The sequence below is a fragment of the Enhydra lutris genome, unplaced genomic scaffold (assembly GCF_002288905.1).
Source record: "Enhydra lutris kenyoni isolate GAN:26980312 unplaced genomic scaffold, ASM228890v2 scaffoldscaffold33, whole genome shotgun sequence".
Lineage (NCBI taxonomy): Eukaryota > Metazoa > Chordata > Mammalia > Carnivora > Mustelidae > Enhydra > Enhydra lutris.
This window is the reverse complement of record NW_019154117.1, coordinates 7,332,089-7,351,278: the sequence shown is the minus strand read 5'-3', so window position 1 is coordinate 7,351,278 and position 19,190 is coordinate 7,332,089. Positions and strand designations below refer to the sequence as shown.

At 46.4% G+C, this 19,190-nt stretch overlaps 1 protein-coding gene across 1 annotated transcript in view; it reads left to right on the top strand.

The window, feature by feature from the left end:
- The window catches only part of LOC111153521 (potassium voltage-gated channel modifier subfamily V member 2), a 50,887-nt gene that overhangs the window by 6,982 nt on the left and 24,715 nt on the right, over nucleotides 1-19,190 (top strand). Inside the window, exon 2 of the mRNA XM_022512576.1 lies at nucleotides 5,005-5,282. Within this exon, the coding sequence (XP_022368284.1) occupies nucleotides 5,005-5,282 (278 nt within the window). The remainder of the gene's footprint in view (nucleotides 1-5,004; nucleotides 5,283-19,190) is intronic.

The window sequence follows — 19,190 nt, the reverse complement described above, 5'->3', positions numbered from 1 at the left end:
CTCTCTCTCTCTCTCTCTCTCTCTCTCTCTGCCTGCCTCTCCATCTACTTGTGATCTCTGTCAAATAAAAAAAAAAAAAAAGCAGAAAAGGGCAACTAGACTGTTTAATGGGCCATTTCCTTCTGAGCCTCAAGAGTGAGTTAAAACTATAGAAACCAAAGAGAAAACTATGTCATGAACTCATTCCTGCAAAGACTAACAAAACTTTTCAAAAAGAAGATTTATCTCTAGCTGATCAAGCAGGTAATTGTGCCACAGAGACCTTGCTCCTATCTTTGTTTTCCCAAAGCATGTTATCATTTCCTTGCAAATAGGTGGCACTTAGGAGATCACCGAGATGTTATTTTATTTTAATGGATCGATGGCTTGCTTTAAGAAGACCCATTTAGGGGGCGCCTGGGTGGCTCAGTGGGTTAAAGCCTCTGCCTTAGGCTCAGGTCATGATCCCAGGGTCTGGGGATTGAGCCCCACATCAGGCTCTCTGCTCTGTGGGGCTCTCTCCCTGCCTGCCTCTCTGCCTGCTTGTATTCTCTGTCAAAAAAATAAATAAAATCTTAAAAAAAAAAAAAAAAAAAAAAAGAAGTCCCATTTAGAAGTTGCATCAGCCAAGTTAGGAAAACAGAAAAGAAAAGGTGGGGGGGATATTTTAAACAGAAGGAATGTGACGCAGGGTTATTGATACACACGTGTTAGAGGGCTGGAAGAGCAGTAAGGGGAAACAGAGAACCCAGAGATCGGTTCCTGCGTGGAACAGTGGTCAACCCTAAAACTGGAGGAACAAATAGAAGGTCAAGTTACTGGAACCCACAAGAACAGAGAAGGAGCCTCTGAGGGGCTGTCACAGGAACTCCTTGGACGACATCACGAGATTAGTGTTCTCTGAGCCAAGACGCCTGAGCCACGGCTGTCTGCTTACTGGAGGACGGTGACAGCCAGCAGAAGTGGGAAAAGAGACGCTTAGCTCCTCACCCACCTCCAGTGTCCCAACACTATCTTATTTGCCGAACACAACCAGAAACCAGCGAGCAAGGAGGTCTGGGAAATGTAGTTTGCACACTCCCAGCTGCGAGACTATAGGAAAGAGTGCAGAGGGTGTCTCGCTTGGGACTGAGAGACAGTGGGTCGATGTCTGACACAGACAGCAGTAAGGGAGGCGGCATCCTCTTAGATCCTTCAGAAATAGCAAAGGAGCCATGAAATGGGGCAAAGGCTCTTAGGCACTACTCTAACTTTTTGCTCCTGTGGACTCCTGACTCTGGAGTGGTCCCCTTTTAGAACTGTGGTCCTCCTGTGGGCTGGCAGGACTTGTGGGACATGACGGAGCTGTAGAGGACAGGGAAAAGTACCAAGTAAACTGTGGGTGAGTTTATGGCATCATTACAGCATGCCTTTCTGCGGCTGGAGGAATAGATCCCACATTTGCCTTAGCTTCTGCTACCTTCTCCTTAATTGCACAATTTCCATGCACATCAGGACTTTAACATACAGATGAGGCAGGTTGGTTCTCGTAAGGTCCTCTCCTCACCCATGACCTCATTCTAACAGTGCTTCTACCCCTCAAAACATTCTTTGAATTCCACTGAGGAATTCTCTTTGGAGACTGTGATATGTCCATTTACTACTTTGTAATCGTGCCAGATCTTCACCTTTTGGAGGGAGGATTTGAAATTTTGAGATACAGTCAGGTCCCTTGAGCTTAAGACTGACATCTAGAGTTAAACCTTGAGGCGGCTAAGACTTCTTGTTCCAAGGTAATGCCACTGAATCCTCTGTGCAGATTAAAATTCAAAGAGGAATTCTTCAAATATTTGTAGCCACAGCAGCATGGATAGGACGTATAGCCTTTGAAGATAAATCCTTTAAAGAACATGCATTAAGGTGTATAATAATTTTAGCCAGAAATCACAAGTCTTCAACACCCCAAATTGTTTGGGAATGCTAGAAGAGGCGTTCATCATTTTGAAAAATCAGTTGTGTTCCCTGGGCTCCTACGTGCATGGATTTCTGGGTGCCAAGATTTCATCTATACCTCGCTCATTATGAAGGAAACAAACATTCCTTGCTGAAGGAGAAATTTCAGTATAGTCATTCTGAAGTTTGAGAGAAAAACTGCATGCTTGTCCTCCTTGTAATGTTTAGGAGGCCAAGATTTGCTGATTAATGGGTGAGCTCCTCGGGGAAGGTCACATTCTGGCTTTTGGGACCCAAAGGCTAGGGAAAATATGTAAGCCTTCCATGGAATGGGACATTTCCAGTTTATGGAGTGGCTGAGCGAGCCAGTGTTTTCAGGTTATTAAGATGGATTGCAGGGATTCTGGTCATATTTCCAGACCCAGCCCCTCCTAATGTGAGAACGCACTTCGGGGTCACATGTGTCAGTATAGGGCTTTCCATTTTTAATGTTCATGAAGGGAGAAATGGGTTTGGGCTGTGGAACATGGAGAAAAGATCCCTAAAGCCAAGGAATTCTGCCTTCCTCGTGGAGCCAAGGAGCAAGAACCACGTCACTGGTTGAGTCAAACTGTCCACAGAACAGACAAGGCAATGATGAGCTGTGCGTTTTGAATAAATTCTTCAGGACCCATCACACAGAACCTCCTAGCAGAAGAGATCTTTTCTCTAAAAATAAAGACCCAAGATATACAAAAATATTTAGACCATATTATGAGCATCAAGTATGTCTTCTCCCTTAAGCCAACAACACTCTTTGCTTTTGACTTTCCAAAGTTCAGCCAAAAAAAAAAAAAAAAAAAAAGTCGAGGTTGGGAATGCAGTAAACCCAGTGAGGGACTGATCAGAAGTTTAAAATAGGCACTTTGTCTCAATTCTCTTCCTCTGGATCCTCCTAGCCTCCTGCCTCCCATCTTGGTGGCTTCGGCCTTTTGTGGAGGCTTCCTGAACTACTCCTTCCTGTCACTCATCCCTGTTCCCAGATTCCCCGTAGGCTTCCTCCAGGGCAAGCAGACGAGCAATTCAACATTCATCCAGAGATATGAGGGCTGTGCTTCGTGACCTGTGGAAGCCACGGTTCAGTTCAGTGTACGCGGACAGAGACCTGACTCAGGCTCTTTTTCTCCGGGTATGGCCAGGGATGAGTGAGTGAGAGAGAGAGAGAGACACACACACACACACACACACACACACACACACAGATTAACCCATGAGTGAGATCACCGTACCACTGCCTGTCATCATCCTTTGGTACCAAAATCTGGAGCCAGAGTGCCCCCCACCCTATTCCCCTCCCGTTCAGCAGGATCCAAGCAGGGGCCCATTTCCACAGCCCATCGGGCTAATAAGCATGAGAACTACTAGCCTTATCACTTGGACCCTGCACCAAGCTCTCCTTCAATCCCTTAACACCCCTGTGGGGTAGGTACTGCTATTCTCCCTGTATTTCACAAGGAGAAACAGAGACAGAGGGCATGCAGGAGACCTGACCAAGTCACACAGCTGGGAGGGGGATTCAGAGCCATGTACCCGGATGCCATCTGTCTTCTTAAGCTGGTGTCCGCCATCTTGCCTCTCTTAGGTGCTTGTTTTCTTCCCCCGGGGGAAGGGACAGCCCACCCTCAACAGGTCCCTCGCAGTCAGAGGTGGTATGTCTCCCAACCCCAAGAGGACGTCAAGCTTTCAGTTTTTTATGGTCTGGGTGGAGCTGTGGTTCTTATCAGCAACACCAGATTAGCCCAGCTGGCCTGCTTCTCCATTCCATCCTAACCAATCACACTTAATGTTCAAACCGACCCTTCCGTCAAAACAGAAGCATTTACTAAGCTAAACACCACCTTGGTACAGGTCAACAGGCTAACTGTGCATTCTAGTATCATCTGCCAGAAAATTGTGGCAATGCCACAGATCGATGCAGCAAACAGTGCCCCCTGGAGTTGTGCAATGCACAGGTTTTTTTTTTTTTTTTTTTTTCTTCCAACTAAGCAACTAAGCCCTGCCTACAAGCCTTCTAGTCATTTAGCCACTAGTCTGGGGGCTGACGGGAGGCTCAATACATGAGGCTTAGAAAAATGGGCCCCAAGAGATTTTCCCAGGTTTTCTCTGGCTCCACTGACTGATAACTAGTCCCACGGGTATCTGCATTTTAAAACAGAAGCTTGTTAACCTAAATACATCTCTAATTAGTGGAATTCAAGGCAGTGTGCAAGAGTGATGGGAGAAATTTCATGCAGGATGAACATATTTTTGGTCTGTGATGTCTTACGGAAAAGTCCCTTTGCAAAATAATGAGTGTGTTTCTCCAGACATTTGCAATTAGAGCACCTTCATATACAATACCTCATTTGAATGACACAACTCCGAGAAGTATTATAGTTGTCTCCATTTTAAAGATGAGAGAAGCACCACAGAAGAGGTTGCTCACTGCCTTTTGTGGGCCTGACCCTGGGTTAAGTGCTTTATACTCCTTTTCTTATTTAGTCTGCAGGAGAAGATGAAGAGTTGGCTATGATCCTCCAATTTTAGATGAGGAACCAAAGCTCAGAGACTGAACATTTTGCTCGTGGGTGTTCAGCGGCGAAGGGTCAGAATTAGGACTTGGACCCATGTACGGCTGGTTCCAAGCCCGAGCTCTTTCCGGTACACCTATTATATGGGCAAATCCAGGGTCCCTGGTCCTAAAGCTGGCCCCTCTGAGGGGAGACAGAAGCTAACATTTATTGAAGCCATGCTCCCCGGGAACTTTACACATTGCAGCTTATATGCTCTCCACAACCCCTTAAGCAGCTGTGATCTCCCCTGTATTGTGTGTAAGAAAATTTGTAATAGTCAGGATCCAAGCCCAGGACTCCCAGCCCTACAGCTTGTGTTCTTCCCATGACACAGATCCTGCAGGCAAACTTCTGGTTCCCCCTAAAGCTGGCTCTGTGGGAGCCGTTACATGACCTACATGTACCTTCAGGGAGACAGAGGACACTTTCCTGCCTGGTTCTCTCCTTGTCTTCTCCCCTGTCACACTGCTAACAGTTCCGTCCCACTTTCTTTCCCACGCAGGTGAGCCTCTCCACTGTGGGATACGGAGACATGTACCCAGAGACCATCCTGGGCAGGCTTTTTGCCTTCCTCTGCATTGCTTTTGGAATTATCCTCAACGGGATGCCAATTTCTATCCTCTACAACAAGTTCTCTGATTACTACAGCAAGCTCAAAGCGTATGAGTATACGGCCATGAGAAGGGAAAGGGGAAAGGTAGAGTTCCTGCAAAGAGCCAGAAAGAAGATGACGGAGTGTTTGGCTAGAAGCGTCCTACAGCCCCAGCCAAGGCAAGTGAGGTGAGGTTCCGAAGGACAAGTGGCTAGTAGACCCCACGAACCTCAAGGTTTTAGTCCTCCTTTGTATTATCGGAATGGACAGTACAAGAACACAGGAGACAGTCATACACAGCGGGCATCCAGCTCAGAGTTCTACTTCTGGAAATGTCCATTTTGGCCCAAACTGGGACTGCCTCCTTTGTTAACCATGTTGTGGGAGTCTGACCTCCAGAGTGACACCGGTAGCAAAAACTTGAGCAACATCTTCTCATGGCTTCTCAGTAAGTATTTCTGAACTTGAGTTGACATGAGAAGAGTTTCCTTGAAGAAATAAAACTCCTGTTTTTCAGAGAGAAAGAGAGGCTTTTGCAGCATGAGCTTTAGTTAGACCAAGCTTAAAGGCCCGGACCTACCGGATGTAGGGTTTAAGGAAGTTGCTTTAACTGTCTCAGCCTCAGTTTCTTCAATTGTAAAAAGTAGGTAATAAGACCGACCTTGTGAGATCAGCATGGGCATTGGAGATAATATTCAATAAATGGTAGCGGTTAAAATTGTGAGTGGTGGTTGTCTAGTACTCTCCAGACAGGTGGCTCTCAGCCCAGGGGCATATGGCACCCCCAAAACCCCTTGCTCCTGGGACATCTGGCCATGTCTAGACATGTTTTTGACTGTCACCACAGTGAGGGAGGAGGAGAGAGACAGGCATTTCCTAGGTGGAGACTTGGGTTCCTACTGCAGGTACCGGACAGCCCCCTAACAAAGAATCATCTGACCCAAAAAGTCAGTGGAGCCAAAGCTGAGAACCCGCTTCTAGACTGACCCAAGGTGGCCCCAGACCCTCCCTGTGAAACACACCCAAGCGTGCCGATCACCCTCCCTGCGTAGGCACCCTGACATGCCCTCCCCTCTCAGGCCTCCTCTCCCTCACCTTTCCAGGCAAAGAAAAAAAATATTTTTAAATCCTGCCCCTTGGACACCTGTTCTGGACCAAGCACTGAAGGAAGGGAATTCAATCCATGTGGCTCTCTGCCCTGGGCTGGTCTGTGGGTCAGAAAACCAATCCCCACTGGGTCCTGGTACTTTCTCGCCCTGTCCCTTCTCCTTCTAGTTCCTTCCTCCCTCCATGGGACTGCTGGAAATTGCATTTCTGGAAATTAAAGCTTTGTTTGAACTGAGCGGAGATCACTCCTGTAACTAGGGCTTTTGCCATGCTGTCCATCAAATTTGTCTCAGGGCACCAATGGACCTCTCTTTGTACGAGGAAAGTGAGAGTAATTGTTTTGTGCATTTTTACTGTGTCAGGGTTCTACTTCATAATCTGTAACTTCATTTAAATCATCCTTTATACATCCCTAAATAAGGTATTATATTTCAGTTTGGTTAGGAAGACGTGTAGGGTCAGAGAGGGTAAGTAATTCTGCTGACACAGTCAGTAAATGGTGGGACTGGGTTTCAAGCCCGGGACTGTCTGATTGCTCAGAGTCTAAACTTGTGGTTCTGTGTCTTGATAGTCAGAATGCTGAGCCCCACCGCCCAGAGTGTCAGATTCACAGGTCTGGGGCGGGACATGACAATTTATTTGCATTTCTACCAAGTACCAGGTGATGCTGACATTTCAGGTCCAGGGACTGCATCTTAAGAACCGTGAGTCTGAATCACCTCACAAAGAGCTATGACTACAAAACCAGATGTAAGTCTCCCCCTTATTCCGAAGTGTCCTTAACACCATCATAAATGACCTGGAGTCTGAAGGGTGGGCAGAAGTCCAATCCTTGGAGGGTGGCTAGATAACTACAGGACATCCAGGTAAATTTGCTTTTCAGATAAATAAGTAGTTTTAGTAGAAATATGTCCCAAATACTTTATCATATACACTTCCACTAAAAAATTATCTAGTGCTTCTCTGCAATTCAAATTTAAACAGGCATCTCATATTTTTATTATCCAGGCAACATTAATCTACTGTTTCTGAGATATGGAAGTTCCTCATAGGGATAGAAATTACCCTCGAGTCCTAGAACCCCACCAAAACAGCAAGACCCTCAGCCAGGGGACACTTCTCTCTCCTCTTGCTAAATAAAAAGAGGGAGGAGTTTTTAATTTGACCCCTTGCCTTGACATGAAAGCAGAGTCACAGCACGCAGGAGGTCGGGAGCAGAGCTTACAGAGCCACCTGACATGCTCAGGACAGCAGCAGCCCCGCTGGTCCACCTCCAGCCTTCCAGCTCTTTCTGAGGTCTCTGGTGGAGGGGTCTGTTGACGAAATACATCTGCTGGGCTGTTCAGGGCACAGGGATGCCCTGGAAAGAAGTGGGGACTGGCCGGGGATATAGGCAGGGGAGCCTGGTGGAGCAGAGGAGCTATTCCAGGTCCCCGGAGGGATCCAGTAAATGGCAGTGTACCACCCCCCACCCTGCCTCACTAGGCACATCTGTTCAGAGAGCTGTGCTCCTACCTTCCAAGACAGCGACAAGAACAGAAGGGAGTTAAAACCCAAGAGACTAACATTCCAAAAGCCCCACTGTGTGCCAGGCACAGAACCAAAATTTTCACTGGACCCTTTGCAGCCCTAGGAAGTGGGTTTCAAGGTTGTCACTTACAGATGCTCGGCCACACTGACCCTGACATAATCCTTGGATCTGGATTTGAACCCTGGCTCTGTCATTTGCTAGGAGGTTGAATCAAAAACATCTGAGGGTTGGTGATTCCCTATGGTTCAAGCTAGTAGTTGTATGATCACTTGATTTCTCTGGGCCTCTGTTTCTGTATCATTCAAGGGGAGATCATAGTGCCTTTGTCGGGCTGTGTGGTCACCACACAACAATGTATTAGCAACATTTGCACACATGTCAAGAACTAACTAAATGTTAGCGGCAATGATCACCAGAGTTTTCTGGCTGCACAAGGAAATGGTACGAGCCCGGAGAGGGTGACAACACCTGTTACCAAGGAGAGAACCCTGCAGGTGAAGACAGTTCAGTTTTTGAGTCCTGTTTCCAGCCCCCTGCCCATCCAAGGCCCCCGAGAAGGATCTAGACCAGTTTGTCCGATGGGACTTTCTATAATGCTGGGAATGTTTCGTGCTACGCAGCCCGTGGGACTGTTGAGCACTTGAAATGTGGCTACTGTGATTCAGAAGCTAAATTTTTAAATTTCATTTCATTGAAAAATTTTTTTTCCAGATTTTAAGTCTCCGCTCTACCCAGCATGGTGCTCAGACTCACAGCCCCAAGCAGCAAGGGTCACATGCTCTACCGACTGAGCTACGGGTGCCCCTCACTTCTCGGAAACTGTAAATGGTCACACGGGGCCACAGTCCGCCATACTGGGCAATGCAGTCATGCACCTTTCTTCTGCCCGCATGGGGGCACCCACTCTGAGGCTAGAAGGGGCGTTTGGCTTTAGGGAGGGGAGTGGGCCTGGGAAAAGAAGAAAATGTGACAGTCTCCTGTTCTGGCTCAGAGCTGGAATGGGTTTCCAGGACAATAAGGACAGCATTGGAAGTAGAAGCTGACAATCTGACTCGTGGCCTGGAAGGGCCTCTTGAAGAGCGAAGAAGAGAAATCCAGCAAAGCATGCACAACAGAGAGCGCTCTCGAAGGACCACGTCTGTCATTTAAGTGGGTCGCAGGCTTCACCCGGAGGAACTTCTGGGCTCCCTCACTTGGGTCAGCCCAAGACCATATACCATTTCCTTCAACTTCCAACCCAAACTGGATCAAAAACACTTCCCTTATTTTACCTCAGCTTCAAGGATATAAGCAGACACGTTCACAAGACACCTTTCTTAAAAATAAGGGAAAATATTAAATTATCACCTTAAAACGACCATAATCCCCAGGAGGCTAGGTCCAGGAAAGTAGGTTTAAGTTTTGTTGAGCTTCAAATTTGCTTCTCTTAGGCAGATGCCCTGACTCCCTGAATCAAGATGAAGGTGGTTCCCTCCGTCTCACTCCTCCCTCTTTTCCCTCCCTGTTCCACTCCGATGGGACTTTACAGCTCATGAGTATTCTACCTTACATGTCTCTTCTTGTGTGCTGGGCCTTCTCCATTTGTTCTTCTAGACTCTTTATTCACCCTTGCTGCAGCGTCCAAGAGGACTGAATCCTGCATCTGTACCACCCAGGCTCCCTTGCCCTCTAGTAGAATATCAGCAGTTGAGATGAGAGAACATTCTGGGCATTACTCCCCACCCTGTGTGTGTGTGTGGGCACCAGTTTTCTGGGCAGCATCTGAGTTCCTACAGTCAGCCAGCAAGTGAAACAGCCCTCCTGTCTGGCCATAGCACTCACAGGTTCCAGGAACACCTTCCCCTCCAGTTGTCCCTTCAGGCCTACAAGTGCTAATGGCCTCTTGTTGCTTGTCACTGAGTGTCTCACCATTCCTCGTTGGTCCCCTTAATCCTTGACACACCTCTGTAAATAGAATATTATCTTTCTGAAAAACCCTTTGAGTGTGCCAGCTATTTCCCATTGGAATCCTGATTGGCGTCTCTTGAGAAAAATATATTGCTCTATTCTTCCAGTCACTACTGTAAAGATGAGGTATTTTAATCTGAGGATTCATGACTCTCAGGACATCATTCCAGACTGAGAAGCACAGCCCTTGGATGTACAGACGAGGAGCCTATCCAGCTCACAGTTGTTTGTAAGGCAGTGATGACTGGCACCCTTAAGTGCCAAAAAATGATTCATGCTTCCTGCCAAAGGCCTCCAGTTCTGCTCTCCTTGGGAGTTTTCAGTGACAGCCTGTGGCGCTCCCTTCCCCAGCCCCATCCCATACATACTAATGGATTTTCATGACTCCATGACGGAACACTGTGCATAAGATAAATGAGAATATACGCACCTGCACACAGACGTGTTGGTGTCCTCTGAAGACATCAAGAAACCATCTTGCCCAGGCTCCTATCTTTACTTTAGTAAGTTTTTATTAACCTTGTTTTGTAAGTGATAGAACCGAAACCCAGAGAAGCTAAGAAAAATGCCCAAAGATGGCAAACATTTGTTTGCCATGCTGCCACCCCCTTTCTATGCCCACAGCAGACATTCTTAATCAATCACATCCCTCCTTCCCATTAGGAAATCTTCTCATCATGGTTCTCTAGCAGCCAACTTGGATCTGTCAGAGCTGACACTCAAGATCTATTTGCCATCCTAGCACGTGCTCGATTTCCAAAAATTAAGAAATCCGTCTCTGTAGCCTTCTAGTGCATTCTTCTTTTTGAAGGATTTCCCTACAAATCCAGAAAAACTGCAGACCATGCTCATGCTATCCTTAATACTATTAAGCCTTGGTAAATGAAATTCCCTGAGTCCCAGTTTCCTCATCACAATACAGAGATTATCAAGACCTTCTGGGGAGGATTAACTGCTATATGAATGATAAGCACCCAAAACAATACTCATCCTATAGTAGGTGCTCGGTTCGTGGTAGCTTTCATCATTCACTTTCTATAAACAGAATGTCAGTGATGTTCATCGGCCAGAACACGCCCTTCTGTGGTGATTATTAGTGTCGGCGGTCACTGGGCTGACCACAAATATTTTAGCTCTCCTTGAATATGAGCATAGTAGATTGCATTCCTCCACCACATTCAACTTATATGGGGCCAAGTGGCTTGCCTTGGCCAAACAAATGTGAGCAAAAGAGATGCATTTTACTTCTGCGTAGTTACCAGTCTTGCTTTTTTCTGTGTTGCTTACTGTGGAAACATGTTAAGCTAAAACATCCATCTGCCAAGGTCTGTGAATAACTACGATCAGCAGAACCCCAGGTTGACCCCACTGGATGTGTAGTTTAAAAGAACTATGCCTTCTTTGGGTCAAGTCACAGATTCTGGATTGGTTCTTTCTGCAGCCATAACTCATCCATTTGGTGAATACTTCTCTTTTGTATCAATATTCCAGGGAAGCTGAAATTTCTCCATTTACTCTAGAGAAGGGACTTGAAATATTCATGTGTTTAAATGTTCATGTCTCCCCAAGTCATTTTCTACGAAGGGCTGGATGGTAAATCAACTTAAGATTTATCAATTACCCACGATGGGCCAAGCATCATTCTGGTCACTCTATGTGAGCTAACGTGCATGCTTCACACAATGTCTGTCCCATAATAAATATCCAAATTCACGTTCATCATGTCATCATGGTTGTCACTATTATGCATCATCTCCAGTCCTTACGACCACTCAGTGAGGCAGAGACTGGTATCTCCACTTGACAGAAAAAGAAACTAAGGCACAAAGCAGTTGAGCCATATTTGAAGCCACAAGGCTTCAAAGGTAGAAAATAACGCAGCGAGGATGTGAATTCAAGTATGCCTGAAACCAGAGTCCTTGTTCTTCCCACCTGCTCCATACACTGCCCAGTGAAGACTACCCATTGTTTGCAGAGCACTTGCCTGACACCTCTACTTCCCATTGGTGGGGTGGGTACTCACCATCAGACCTATCCCTTGATTTTACCAAATACAACTATTATAGGTTAATTCATCGAAGATAGAGAGAAATTGGCCTCCCCTAGGTCAGCTCAGGCATGGAAATTAAAACTTGGCACGCGGAAAAGAATTGTTTTTCTGCCAGCTTCAGAATTCACTATCAAGAGGAGTTTCTCCCTCCCTCTTCCTTCAAATTTCTTTGGAATATCTAGGCTGTCACTTATTTCTATTTCAGACATGGCACAGGGCAAGGGACCAGTGAGAAGTTTGCCCTATCCTGCCCGTCCCCCTAGAGCTGAGGCCAAATAGGGAGGAAGAGAGAAAACCCAAACACGGACAGACCCACCAACAGACCTCAACTCACTACATCTTCCTTCAGGCCATTTATTTCATTAAAGCACAGGATGCTCAAGGGAACCTCAGGAAAGGGGACAATTTCATTTTCCCCACACCTTGGAAATTAAAATTCTTTCCAAAAAATAATTTGCTTTGTTCTTTGAATAAGCTAAGGAGAGGAGAAAAGGGGTCAAGCAGTGAGAAGAAAATGAGAGCAGGAAGGGATGGAGGGAGGGAGGGTGGGAAGGAAAATAGATACATAAAACAGGGGAAGAGAAGGACATTAAGATGGGAAAGAACAAGGACACAGTCGAGGAGCAACAGGACTGATTCATGGTTTCGTGAGATCAGCAACCCATCTAAATTTCCATCTTTTTTCAAAATTTTAATTGGTTATATATTGCCTGCCAATCTCTCATATCTGGAGTGTTTCCTGAGGTTCCTTTCCCTGAGCTCCCACCCACGCCCTCAGAAAAGGCTCAACGGCTCTCACAGTCTAGTTCATAACTGTGATTCATCTTGAAAGGACACAAAATAATGGGAAGGAGTAACTTTCCAGTCCAACTGACTTGGGTTCAAAATGCAGCCCTAGCAGTTACTATAGTTTACTATAGCCCTAGCGTCTCTTTTCCAACAACAAACATTGATAAGCATGCATGGGCCAAGCACTGTTCTAGACACTGGGCTAGAGTAAACTAGATTCCCTGCCCTCATAAAGCTTCCATTCCACAGAAATAAGAAGGAAAAAAAGTGATATTTTAGTGATAAGTACATTGAGGTAAATAATCCATAGAGAACAACAATATCAGGGGAGGGTCGCTTTTAAATGAAAGATCATGGCAAAGCATGATGCTGGGGCAAAGCCTTGAAGGAGTGGAGGAGTGAACCCTGCAGCTATTTGGGGGAACAGAGCAAACCCCAAATATAAACAAGATCATATACTTAGCGTGAGCCTCAGGATCGACGGATTGTAGGTCCTGATGCTGTAGAATTTTTGCAGTTCAGACATAACAGTGAACTGGAAAAATAGGAAGTGATGAACAAAATGTACGACATTGGACTTTGACTTTAAGGTACAGCTTTAGTTCCCTTAGCGATGTGTTGTAGAGTAAAAGAACGTGCCTGAAGATCTGAAGTAGAAGATAAAACCATTGAAGGAATCCAGAAACCAGCACATTCGAAGGGTCATCTGTGTAGGTGTTACCGTCACCAAGAACTGGACCAGAGTGGTGTTGAAGAGAATGAAGGGGAAACTGGGTCCTACTCTTCAAGGAATTCGAGGGAGGGCCTGGAGATCACTAGAAGGTTATAGTAAGAAGGGAGAGGGATCTGAAGATTAGCAATGCCAATTTGGTTTGGAACAGAATGACCTGGAGGCAGCAGAAAGGAGCAACAAGGACACCTATCTTACCCCACGTCTACTAGGTAACGGCTGTTGGAATGGAAACCACCACCACCACCGCTTGAGAGGACTGCAAGGAACAGGGTTCTCAGGGGAGAGCCAGATACCAGTGAGCATCACCATGTCCCCGGAGGGAACCACAGGTATTTAATGGGCAAACGGCCCACGGACACTAAACAATGTACATGGCATAGAATAGCCTATATCTGACTGGCCCACCCAATGGTGCCTGCGTTACAAAACATGGAATACATTTAGGAAATGAGTGCATTCAAAATTCAAAGAAGAGGTTAAGGGTACAGAGGGAATTACTGACGATGGATGCTAGTTCCAAGGCCCCCAGAGGAAGTGTTGTAGAATTTGGGAAGGGTAACAGTTGGGTCAGAACAGGGCGTGTCGGAGTAAAAGTTCAGGCACTGATCCCGGAGGCCCAGGCTTCACACAGTAACTCTCATAAACATGGATGAGGTGGCAGTGAGACTGTCTGGCTGGTCTCAGGGCAGGTGGTGGTGGAGCTGTGGGTACAGAAGGTGGGGGGGCGGGCATGAAGTCCTGGATCCACCGCAGGCTCACACCGATGGGAGCATGGCGTGGAGGCAAGAGAGAATCTGATCTGGAGCCTCCAGTGCTTAGAATTCCCTCTTGGCCCTGGAGACTGGCGGAAGGCAGGCCCTACATTCCAAACTCCTCTTGACTCCTGCCCTGTCTAAGCTCTGTGTCCTTGGGCCAGTTACTTAACCTTGCTGAGCAAGTTTCATAATCCATAAAGTGCCCAGGAATACCTACCTCACAGGGTTGTTGCAAGGCTTAAAATGAGACAATGTACATCTAGAAGATAGAGTCTAGCATGTGATGGGTGCTCACTGATATGAGGCCCATGGCCTGTGGCTCAGGTTACACATATCTGAGTTCAGATCCTGACTCTGCCTCTCACCAAGGGTATGACCTGGGGCTGGTTACTTAACCTGCCTGATTCTTTCTTTCTTTCTTTTCTTTCTTTCTTTTCTTTTTAAGATTTTATTTATTTGACAGACAGAGGTCACAAGTAGGCAGAGAGGCAGGCAGAAAGGGAGGGGGGAAGCAGGCTCCCTGTTGAGCAGAGAGCCTGATGCGGGGCTCGATCCCAGGACCCTGAGATCATGACCTGAGCCGAAGGCAGAGGCTTTAACCCACTGAGCCACCCAGGCGCCCTTGAGCCTCACTTTCTTGCCTGTAAGATCAGGAGAGTGATACCAAGTACGCTGGTCTCCTGTAAGGAATACATGGAAGGACGATAGAAAGAGCTGGAAGGCCTTGCCTTCTCCTTGCTAGAAGAGACCCCAAAGCACAAGAAAGCAATTTCCTCCTTTTCACCCCTATTTCTCAAGTGAGTCCCCAGGCCTCTGTGTTCTGGGCTCCCCTGTCCCAGGGAGAATTAGGAACTTCTTAAGCTGTTTTTGGTGCTTCTACTCGGGCCTTTGTGTGGGAGGCTCAGCGCACGAAGGGGTAAGGTGGGATCATACTAAACTGGAGGGCAGCAGAGCCTGGAGTCAGCGGTTGACACTGCACTATCAGGAGCCCAAACCCAGGACAAGGGAGGGGAGTTTTCTGGGATGAGGGACAGAAGCAGCCTGGGTCTGCAAGGAGAGGACAGAGGCCCAGATGGCTCCTAAGGCAGACATGGAGAGGTATGGGACTACTCCTGGGATAGAGTCTTCAATCTTTATTTTGCCCCCAGCCCCGCCACACTGGTGGCCGTTTCCGTAGCCTGGAAGTCAAGGGCACCCTGTCATGGGTAGAGCAAGCGTGCTGCCTATTTCTTTCCATCTTGTTCTTGGCTCAGAGCACAGCAGCCCTCCTGCTCCAGATGCCATTCGATAGTTATGAGTCAAGGTCGCTCTGCCCACAGGTGGCCCTGGAGATCATTTACCGTTTCAGCATGGGTTGGGGCCACTGCCTTGCCAGACATCCTGGGTGGCTGCAATGAAGTCATCCTCCCTCTAGGGTGGCCTACTTTTCAGTTTGCTCTCAACCCAGCCTCCGAATTTCAAGCTCTTGCTTTCCACTCTTTTCTTGGTGCTTTAGAATCACTCATCCAGATAAAACTCACTGAGGATTAGTTTTTTCCCCCCTGTAAAATGGGAAGAATTCCTATGACATAGATGGTTGTGACTCATATGGATAATACAAACTCTTGAAACGGATCCTAAATGAATGGCAGAGGTGGTTGTGGCAAGTAGAGCTAGTAGAACTGGTGGTAATAGTAACCACCATGACAACAGGTAAAGTGCCAGCCGGCCCAGATTTAACCAGTACCATGCTCCTTGGTATTCGGCTCCCTGCTCCCAGCTTCGCCAGAGACTACCTTGGGTGACTTGTGTTAACGCCCTAACTCTCTGCCTTTGCTTCCCTATCTGTCAAATGCAGAGAGTTCCATTGATTTCAGAAAATGCCCTTGCAGTTATAATGGTCCCTAGAGAACATCTGGTCTCCTCTTTTCTCCTCGGGCCCCCCATATTACAGAGGCAAAATTTGAGGCCAAGGACACAGGCAGCCTGCCTCATTCATTAACCGAACACTCTTTCCAAACCCACATGAGCTTAGTCTATCTTTGCTCTGTTTTGTTTCCTGGTGTGGGCTGGGAGGGTAGGGCTTGGGGGACAAGCCAGCGATCTGGAAATGTAGCATTCTCTTTCCTTGAGAGGCTTTTGATTTATTAGGACAGCAAGATAAATCCATGCAAAAAGAAAAACAAAAATAAAAAAACTCCAAAAGCGAAGTTTAAAAATGAGATAAAGTATGAGAAGTTCTCTGAAAAAATGTAAGGTATTTGTATAGACAAATTGTGGTCATTTCCCTACAAGATGGTTCAGTGACCCCACTTCTGGCTCTTCACACCCTTGCATAGTCTCCTCCACATGGTACCAGGGCTCATCGGGGTGATGAACAGACTCTAGCAGGAGTAACAGTGGGCTGCACCAGACCTTAGGTAATGGAAGACCACAGCTTCTGTCTTGGGATCTCTCTGAACCACCTGCTCTCGAGGAAGCAAACTGCCATGTCGGGAGGACATTCAGGAAGTGACCGAGAAGCCCATGTGGGTGACCCAATCAAAAGCTAGAGAAGAACTGAGTCCTACTAATAATCCCACCCTCGGACTGAGCAGATCCACCAGCCCTTGGTGCACGCCTAGGTGACAGCCTGACAGCAACGTTATGAGAGATCCTAAGCTAGAACCCTAATCTTGCCTGGATTCCTATTGCACAGGAACTATGAGATAATACATATGTGTTGTCTCAAGCTATTAAATTTGGGATAATTTGTTACGCAGCAATAGAATGCTAATACACAAGCACAGACCACCATCATTCTGCGTCGAGTACCTACTGTGTGCCAGCCCTGTGCTCCCCAAAGAAAACATATCAAAGACTCAAGACAGAAGTTCCAGCTAGGAATTATTACAGCATTGGGCTGAGCCTGCCCTCGGACTGGTCCCTTGGGAAAGGGTGGGCCACACTGATGGAAAGAAAGCAGATTCCCCAAGAGAGCTTATCAAAGGAAAGCCATGGTTTCTTCCCCCAGATGAGATCACAAGGTTCCTACGTGTGCCTGTATATGAAAGAAAACGACACCTGAGGATCATGATGGGGTGGGGCTCCAAGACATGGCTGCCTTCTATATGGCCCTTAGAAGGAGGCAGATTCTAAAAAGTTCCCAAAAAGGCAGAAATAAAACAGCTCCTGTGGAGCAGAACTTTTAGCTGCTCCCATGGAAAAGTCTGGCTGCTTCTGTGAACTAGGTCTGAGTTCTACCTACATCCCTTAGGTCACTTGCCCATCACCGAAATGGGAATAGAACCTTTTCTACCATCTCAAAAGGATGAAATGAAGGTGAGACAAGAAAATGCTTTGCCAACTACAGAACAGCAAATATGATAATGACAACAGAGTGAGATCTTGTATATATAGATCCCAAAACAGGGCCTGGCTCACCATACCGAGTCAACAAACGGTAGTGTGCTTTCCTCTTAATAGGCTCACTTCCAGGAAAAATATCAAGTAAAATCATGGTGGAAGGTATTTTCTGACTGTGCCTAAGTGTCACTTTCCTCCCAGGAAGCCATCAGTGCCCTGAAGCATCCCCACATGTCCTGTCCCTCCTCCACCCAGGACTCACCCAGTGAAAAGCAGAGGCCTCTCTGCACCTCTGCTGTGCTGAGAACAGGCAGGATTTGGATCCCAAAGCAGGGAGCCACAGGGCAGAGGAGGGCCGGACAATTTTGTCTCACTAGGATCTGAGGATGTTCAGACTGCCTAAAGGCATGGGATGGAGTGATAAGGACCAGTAAGACAGAATGGGTAGGAAAAGAAATACAAAGTCTTTTTTTTTTTTATTTTTTATCCCTCTGTCTAGGGCCTGGGTACGGATTTCAACTTCCAATCTAGGATCAACGGGGCAAGGCAATGCCCATCGGCACACAGGCCTGCTTGTCTTGCAAGAACACGAGTTGAGGTCTACTACAGGCTGAACTGTGTCCTCCCAAAAGGTGCTGAAGTCTTTACCCCCAGAGTCTGTGAATGTGTGTGACAGAGGAAGTCTCCTGTTTGCACTAAAAGTCTTCCAAGGATGGAATGGTTGGGCGGAGGCCAAGTGTGCCATTTAGCACAAGACATCTCTGCAAGTCAAAGAATTTGAGTTTTGTGTATCAGCTTCTTCCAGCTTCCCTAGGGGTGAGCGGAGGATACAAGTCAGTAGGTACATTTCTACAGGGGCCAAGACACTGTGTTCCAGACACACAGTTCTCTTTGGATAGGCCTGTCTAGCTCCAAAGCTCAAGTCTAGACTATCTGTCTTCAAGAAAAATGAATGGAATTATTTTTTTTTTTTTGTCTAAATATGCCCAAGTATGTATATGGGGAGGGGAAGATTTTCTCGTGCTTGACCACTGGACAGTGGGCAGCTGATAATGACTACATTCTCTGCCAAGCTCTTGGTGTACAGAATTTTGCCTTGCAGATTCTAAATCCATACAATTTAAATCTGTCAGGAAAAATAGTGAAAAAAATTTTAATGGGCAAAAAGGTGATGAAGTGTCCTTTTGAAAGAATGTTAGGTATTTAGAGGAACTCTCCAGGGTTATCTGATTCTGAAGAAGTCTGTCCCTTTCATGGACTATTTTGCAAGTCTGTAGAGCTAGAAGCTAACTTCTGGAGGTCTAACAGGATGCAGATGCTTCTTGTTTACAGAAATGCAAAAACCTGGAGATGAAAATACAATGGATTGTTACCTTATGGGTACTCAACATTTGGATCTTCTTGTAGCATATTTTGGTAACATTTCATTCTATCAAGAAAAAGAATAAGCCTCTCTCCCCATTATTCCTTGAAGAAAAATAAATATTTTTCCTTTCAAAGAAAAGGAACGGGGCCTTGAGATATATTGCTAGCTAAGGAAGGGAACCACAGTCACCGTGGAAGGATGGAGGTGAACCTTTGCTCAGAACAGGCGAGAACAGGGTGATCCTTCACCGGCAGCCTTCACCAGGAACACAGGTCTTAGATAAAATTCTACACTGCCAGTATGAGACAGCAGAATGAAGCCATAAGGGAAACCTCTCTCTCTTGTTCTAAAATTACAAAAAAATCCAAACTTTAGACCTAACATAGCTGGAGCACTAGTCATCATAATACAAACTAGTCTTTTTTGGAAGAAGTTCTTCTTTGATAGGTGAAAGATTCAAAAATACCTGTATCATGAATTTAGAGTCACTTTAA